Raw genomic sequence first — 7763 nt, forward strand, 5'->3', positions numbered from 1 at the left:
TTGTGTTTAACAAGTTTTTTATGGTAAAAACACAACTTTCTGAACATTCTCTTTCAGAAAGGTAACACAAAATACATACAAGCAGTGAATTTTGATTTGGAAAACACAAAGGGAAAACAAATTACAGTTGTCCACAATTTCTTATATTTTACATACAATCAAAGCACTGTAGGCAAAAGGATCCCTAATGCCTTCATTCCTGAGTCTGAAACGGCTTATATGTCTTGAGGCTTTGAATCAGTCCCTGAACCGATCCGGCTGCAGCAATGAGCGACACAATCAAGCAAACCCAGCTTAGTATTTTCAGCCACGTCCACCTGAAGGAGTACTTGGGCAGATTCGTTTGAGCAATGTGCATCTCTATGGGGAAGTAGACTGTTAATGGCCAAAACGAGCCCGCCCCGATAAGACCCAAGAAATCGTTGAAGAATGGGAAAATCATGGCTACCACGGCTGTCACGACAACGTAGGCTGTCCTCCACACCAACCTGAACAAGTTGAGGTAATAAACACCGTAGCATGGAATGTCAACGGCGTGTTCTCTTGTAATGAACTTGCTATCAGGCCATTGCCTGGCGCACCAGCCTTCGACGAATCCGAATAAGGGTTGGGCAAAAACCTGGATGCATGTAGGAATATTCAATGGAAATGAACTTGTTTCATGTATATATATATACATATCTGTGTGCGTGTGTGTATGTATGTATGTATGTGTTTTACCTGGTATGCACCAATAAGATGGATGGCAATGCAGATGTTGGCGAAGTCGATCAACCAAAAGGGTTCGTAGAAGCCGAAGCCGGTGAGGAAATTTCCCGGTGCGTCGTTCCCGAAGGCTGCGTATCCTACAAGGCCGCAAAGTACGTAGAACAAAGTGGTTGTTGAGACACCTAGGGTGGTTGCTCTCTTCATTGATTTGTTCTCTGGTGGGCTCGATTTGATCGTGTCCTGAAATCATAAGAGAAACCACTAAATAAATAAATAAATAAATAAGAGCATGACTTTCATATGCCTTTGTATATATCCCCTTTTCACCATTTAGTAGATCAGCATGTGCTAGTTATCGATTGCTACGAATCTAAAGGCTGCGCTTTGGGAAATGATTCTCTTTTTTTTTAGATGGGACAAAAAACAGTTGAAACTCAACTTAGCTTTGGACGTCACAATCCGTTGCTAATAGGTTCTTGATAACTGATAACAAAAAAAAAAAAAAAAGTTGGAAAAAGAAAGGTTTCAATACTTTTTCCTTTTGGAAAAAGGAAATAGAATCTGTGGACCAAATTCTGCAGCATTTTGGCCATAGGAATCTTTTGGATCTCTATTATCTTACATATCTATCTTATACTTACACAAAACTTGACTAAGTATCTAGAGACGAAAGACAACCAAGTCTTCCATTCCGGGCATTTAAATCAGGCACACATTTCAACTTTCGTACAATCATCACATGATCTTATATACTTGCCTGAATCTCAACTAGGACGGTAGAATAAGCATAGGCAAAGGCAATGTCTCCAATAGCTTGGAATGTCCTCCAAATCTTTTCAGATCCTGACACGTCCACCCCTACTGTCACTCCAGTTAAGGTTGTCCTTACAGGTTCACCACCTTGATGTAATCCAGTGAACAGTTTGATTTAGATTAAATTCAAGCCACTTTATCAAGTAAATAAAACAGATTTACTAAACTGATCATTGATTTTGTTTGTTAATTTTAAGTGGGACATGCTACTGTCATTCTTATTAGATGTTAAGGTTACCTGCAACTTTAGCTATGGAAAGCCCAAGGCCAATGGAAGAATAAGCGAAAGACATGATGGCTGCGAGAATGGATAGCCATGAAAGGTTGTGAAAATTTGGGATTTGGCTGAGAACGATTTGGATGCAAGCAAAGATGACCATGAAAGGGTTGTTTGATGTTTGGCACTTCGCGTGATGGCCATGCTTGTGGAAGCAATTTGACCTTTTGACAGCCCTGGTCAAAATGCAAATAGCGCACAACAAAAAACAAGCAGTTAATAAAATCATTGTTACTGTAAAAGCTTATATAAAAAAAGGGCAGGGGGATGTAGTTTAATGTATAAGTAAGAGAAATTTACACTTACACCATACTAATGGATGCGGTGATAGTGTAACCAATGGTTACTCCAACAAGATTTGCATATTGAGCCAATCCACAAAGTTGGACTTTTCTTCCTCCTGCAAAAAAGATAAGAAAAATATAAACATTGAATATGGTGTGCTTCCATTAATGTTCTTGACAGAAAATCCACTTGGATTTTGGGATTGAATTGAAATATCTACATGGGGAAGTAGTTTTTCTCTTTAAAATATAGTATATTATTCTTGGAACTGTAAACATGTTAAAGAGGTAGCAGTAGAGAAGAAATAATACGTAGTGAACACTAAACAATCATTTAATATAGTATTAATGTGAAGATTAACCGGTGAAATTAGTACCTAAGTAAGCTCTAACAACATCCATGTAGGTGTAGTTTCGCTTTCCGTGGACAGGATCAGGAGCTCTATAGCAATCAGCAAGGAGGGTGGAGGTGAAGTAGGTGATGAAGGAGAAAGCCATGAGAACAGCTGGTCCAACCACCCAACCCAACTGGGCAATTGCCCATGCAAGAGATAGCACTCCAGAACCAATCACAGCAGTGATAATATGAGCACTTGCAGTAACCCAAGTCCCTTCAAGTAAAAAAAAAAAAAACCATCCCAAAGCAAGAACAAGCGTATTGAAAGAAAAAAAATGACCATGCATAAAAATAAGCATTTTGAGGGGAAGAAAATAAATAAATACCGGTTCTTTTGGGTCGACCATCATCATCCAAGTTCTTGCAGATATCCCCATTCTCATAATCCCCAGGGTTTCTCTCAATGAACATGCTAGTCTTCTGCATCTCTTTGGCCATCTCTTCAGTTCGCCTCAAAGCTCTGTCTCTCAAGTGTTTCAAGCTAATGTATTGGAAAAGTAAAGAGCAAGAAGAGATACGGATTTTAGAGAGAAAAGGCAAGCATATATAGGCATGGTTGGAGAGGCTTGGGGCAGTGGGGCAGTGGAATCACTGACAGTGTTTTGGGCACGTTGGATGGTCGTCGTTTGGAGCTCGTGGTCTTCACTGATGTATATGGGCTGTCCCCACTCCCCATACTAAGGTTTTGGGGAAAATAATGATATTCCAATAGTAACCACCAATCCATTGTGATATTACAACAAAGCTGGGTTTTGACTATGCCAATTTTCTATTTACTATTTACTACAGGTAGTAGGTTCCATGATTTGGGGTTTGGGAAACTAAAAGTGGGCTATCCTTTTCCCCCAGCACTCCGAGGAACACGCGGACTTCGAAATTTGATTGACCCCTCCACGGTCAACATTCGATGGTGTGATGAATAATATCGGAGGCAGGGAAAGATCATTTTCTTATGCGTTAGCTGCTCAAAGCATTGCTCCTAATGGATTCTTTGATTAGATTTTTTGGTAGTTCAGGCCTCATTTATAATGACATATACTAATCACTTTCATTTTTGTTAATATAAGTTTTTAATGCTTGTGATTCCTAATTATTTTGTTAATAAATTTAACATAATATGTATGAATTTTCAAGTTATGTATTTAAAAATTTAATATTTTAATTAATATTTCTATTAAAAAGAACAATTCAATTTTTTTGAAAGACTAATGATCAGATTCAACTCTTTAAAATATTAAGGATATTAAATTTATAAATATAAAAATAGAATAAAGTCTTCACCATTATAATTATAAGACAGATGTATTCCTAATGATTTTTTTTTAAAAGTCTTACGAGTAAAATCAAAGTAGTAATACAAATATATTTTCAAACAACCACAAGTATCAAACTATTATAGCACGGGTTTCCAAGAAATTACAAAGAAAAACCAAACCATTAAAGTATAACCAGAATAAGAACTAGTCTAGTTCAGACTAAAGTCAACAATCTAGACTAAAGGCCATACATGTCAATTGTACATGATAGACTCGAAAACCCACACATATAATTGTGTATGGTGGATCTCAAATTCAGATGCTAAAGACTAACAACCTTCGCCTAATTCCTATAGATTAAGAATGAAATGAATTATAATAAAAGATAAAATTACATCAAATATATTATTATTGACCACTTTTTAAAAAATCAGAAATATATAACAAACATTGTATTTTATTTGATATTCGTGAAATTAATAAATAAACTTTATTCTATTAAAATCATATCTATATCAAAACAATTATTTTATTATATTAAAATTTAAAATAATATTGAAGTAGTAAGTATCAATGGAAGGATGATGAAAATGTTAACAAAAGTTTAATAAAACATTAAAATAATAAATATTTTAATGAAAAAAACGTTGAATATAAATAAAAAATCAATAAAATATTAAAATAATTAAGAATGTTAAACAAAGAAAGAGAACATAACGTGAATGAAAAAGAAAAATAGTATGATCAGGCAAAAGGGAAATAGGAAAGCAACTGGGGTTTCACTACCACCTTTTTGAACCAGTGTTTATTTTTAATGCAGTCTCATGGTATTTGATTTTTTATTTAACTGTAGATAAATATTTCATCTATCTAAAAGAGCTCTAACTATTTGATTATCATATCGTTAAACTCTTTATAATTTGTATGGTTATGATTTTAGTTAACTTCGTCTTGGCTTACAAATTCATTGATTGTAAATTGTTGTATTCAACTAAAACAAGTAATTCTTTAAGACTTTGGAAAGTTTAAAAATAAAAAGTGAATCGTAGTGCAGCTATTATTAGGCATTATTATTGTCCGAAGAATCGGCCCCTACGTTGGAGGAAGTAAACGACTTCTTCTTTTCATCTTATTGAATTTGTTTTGCTTTTATTTTACTTCTTTTGAGTGTTAATTTGCTCTTTTTCCAATTAGGTCATATAGGTAAGGCTATAGAATATATATATTTTTAGGCAGGCAAGCATTTGCTCAAACACATTAGCCATGGAATTTGGAAACGTTTGAGCACAACCATGGACCGTGCTCGTAATGGGGGGCTCTCCCTAATCATAACTTCCCTGACTTTGTTCCTAGATAATGCCCCAACTTTTTGATTATCATATCGTTAACACATTGAAGAGTATGGGTCTGATCTTTATACACCTCCCTCTACTGTGATTGATATCACTTTCTCGTGCACTCCTCACGAATTGGATGACGATACTTTCGATCCTTCGACAGCTTCTCTCAATATATATATATATTTATATATTCAAGTTTTGTCTCAATTTATTATCTTTCTAGCAGGCTCTTTCCTTGACCTAACTTCTATTTTTTTTATTTTTTATTTACATTAATGGGAAGACCAGAGACAGAGACATCTCCCCATCAAAATAATCAAGGACAAAACAGGGTTCTTAAAAAACCCGTATGCGCTATAATTTTTTACATACTACAAAATATGATGCGAATTTCATCAGAAAAAGTGAAAAGGACGATAACAGACAAGAAGCAATAGCCTGTTATAAATGTCTGAAAACTTAACCAGCTTTGCTTACTTCAAGTTGACAAGTTAACAGAAACACGGTAGTTTTGATTGTTGTACTATTGGTCGGAATCTATTATGTCAGTTCACTAGTGGCGGCCCTGTCTTTTGCTTGCTGCTAACAGCCAGGCGTTTTCATAGAGTTTCGCCTTGGACAACAATAGCTCTGAAACAGAGCCTCCTCTGCTTTCTTTTTCATTCTTCCTCTCTTTTTTCTTTCTTTTTTGGGTTCGACTTTTTCACTTTTATTTGACGCAAGTGGAATTTAGATTCACGGAATGAGTTGACTTCATTGATCTTGCATTGACTTCTGAAAAACGTGGTGAGCTTTATTTTCAACTTGGAAGTACATGAGAAGTTGGATTTAACTAAAACAAAACTTGCTTGGTGCGTCAACAGTATTACCTAATATTATCCTCATAATTAGGCTATTTTACTAAATTGGCCTAAAAAATTTTAATATTTACAAAAATAACTCAGGTTCAAAAATAATCACCAAAATGACTTGAAATAAGCAGTAGAATGGGGTTTTAGCCTGTCAATGCCACCACTAACTCGTATTTTAGACTCATGATTGCCTAATAATTATGTCAGACTTTAAATTTTTTTTTGTTTTTGCCTGTCAATGGCCGGCACCAAGGTATTTTTTTTTAAATCGTATCATACTGGTATACAAAAATACCAATATTTAAAAAAAAATTAGTGTTGGCCTGTCAATGGCTTGCACCAGAGTACGAGTTTTAAAAAAAAAATTGGTACTGACCTGTCAATATATATGTATCAAAAAAAAATTTGGCGTTATTATTGATGAGCCTGCACCAAAAAAAATTATCAGATATATATGTATTTTATCTTTCATTTGAGTTTTTTGTTTGTTTTTTATTTATTTTAAAAATTTTAGTTTTTTCTTTGTTGAGAAGAAAGCACCAAATTTTTTTTTCTTTCACATATATATCTGAAACTCAGATCTCGTGCTAGCCATTGCCATTGCCAAAGACCAAAATTATTATTTTTTTTGTACTTAGTGCCTATTATTGACAGGCCAGCACCAATTTTTTTTTAAAATACTAATATTTTTGGATACTAATATGATACGATTTTAAAAAAAAATACTCTGGTGCCAGCCATTGACAGGCCAAAACAAAAAAAAAAAAATTTTAAAGCCTGACACAATAATCAAGCAATCATGCATGGGTCCAAAATACAAGTTGGTGGTGACCATTGACAGGCCAAAACCTTATTCTACTGTTCATTTTAGGTCATTTTGGTGATTATTTTTTAACCTAAATTATTTTTGTAAATATTAAAATTTTTTAGGTCAATTTAGTAAAATAGTCTCATAATTAGTTAGACGAGGATAGATAGAGAAAGTATTGTATGAAATAGAGATGTCATATTATTTTGTATTTTTTATTAATTATTTAATATTATTTCAATAATTTTTTATGTTTTTAACACATCATTTTAATAATTTTTTTAATATAAACTTTAGACCTTAAATTTTGAACCCTGAACTTTAAAACTTCGAATATTTAAACTTGAAATCCTGAACCTTGAAACATTGAACCTTAAACTAGAGTCCAAGGTCGTTAAAAAGTTACCAAAATGATGAGTTAATGGCATGAAAAAAGATATTGAAATGACATTAAATAATTAGTAAATGATGTAGAATAATGTGACGTCTGTATTTCATACAATCCTTTCTTGAATAAGTATTAATCACAATCAAAGAATAAAAGTATACTGTGGTTTAAACCCAGGGGTGAAGCCAACAAATTATGTTAAGGGTTCGAAATTAAATTGTAATTTTATGATAATAAAATATAATTATTAAAAGTTTAAATCAAAATTTTATTATTTTTAAGAGATAAAATATAATTTTACTTTTATTAATTTAAAATTTTAAAAATTTTAAAAGATTAAAATAAAAAAATTGCGGTCCGTAGATTCGCTGCTGTTTAAACCCAAGGTATTTAACATATAGAGATACCACATGGGCTAATTACTTTAAAGTATCTCCATATGTTTAACACACGCTTGTTTATACACCAGCACCCTTTTTTTATTTTTTAGAACGAAATACTTTTTCATATTGTAACGAAAATACTCAGTTTATGTTATTTTTTATTTCAATAAATAATAATTCTTCATGATTCACGGACTTGGTGGCACGTTCGTTGCGGCCACTGGAGAACATCACCAAAACCAGCACTAAAGGTCGTAA

The 7763-nt window shown here is 33.4% G+C and overlaps 1 protein-coding gene across 2 annotated transcripts; it reads right to left on the reverse strand.

Annotated features, from left to right (window-relative positions):
- On the reverse strand, positions 1–3083 carry LOC108450696 (amino acid permease 6). Of its 2 annotated transcripts, XM_017748430.2 has the most exons (7): positions 2806–3077; positions 2460–2693; positions 2105–2198; positions 1760–1974; positions 1466–1608; positions 721–948; positions 1–619 (listed from the first exon to the last, which is right to left on the reverse strand). In XM_017748430.2, the coding sequence occupies exons 1-7, from the start codon at positions 2915–2917 to the stop codon at positions 194–196; spliced, it is 1452 nt and encodes a 483-aa protein (XP_017603919.1). In that variant the 5' UTR covers positions 2918–3077; the 3' UTR covers positions 1–193. The 2 variants fall into 2 exon arrangements, with proteins under 2 accessions (XP_017603919.1, XP_052885136.1); XM_053029176.1 differs by having other exon boundaries at positions 2460–3083.
- Between the last annotated feature and the right edge of the window lie 4680 nt (positions 3084–7763).

Source organism: Gossypium arboreum, chromosome 5 (assembly GCF_025698485.1).
Source record: "Gossypium arboreum isolate Shixiya-1 chromosome 5, ASM2569848v2, whole genome shotgun sequence".
Taxonomy (NCBI): Eukaryota; Viridiplantae; Streptophyta; class Magnoliopsida; order Malvales; family Malvaceae; genus Gossypium; species Gossypium arboreum.

Bases quoted from the DNA above. Each gene is read 5' to 3' on its own strand.
- LOC108450696 (XM_053029176.1), bottom strand. From the start codon at position 2,862: ATGAGAATGGGGATATCTGCAAGAACTTGGATGATGATGGTCGACCCA. The intron at 949-1,465 runs GCAAGTATATAA...TTATGATTTCAG, and splicing joins CCGTCCTAGTTGAGATTCAG to GACACGATCAAATCGAGCCC. The intron at 620-720 runs GTAAAACACATA...ACATGCATCCAG, and splicing joins ATCTTATTGGTGCATACCAG to GTTTTTGCCCAACCCTTATT.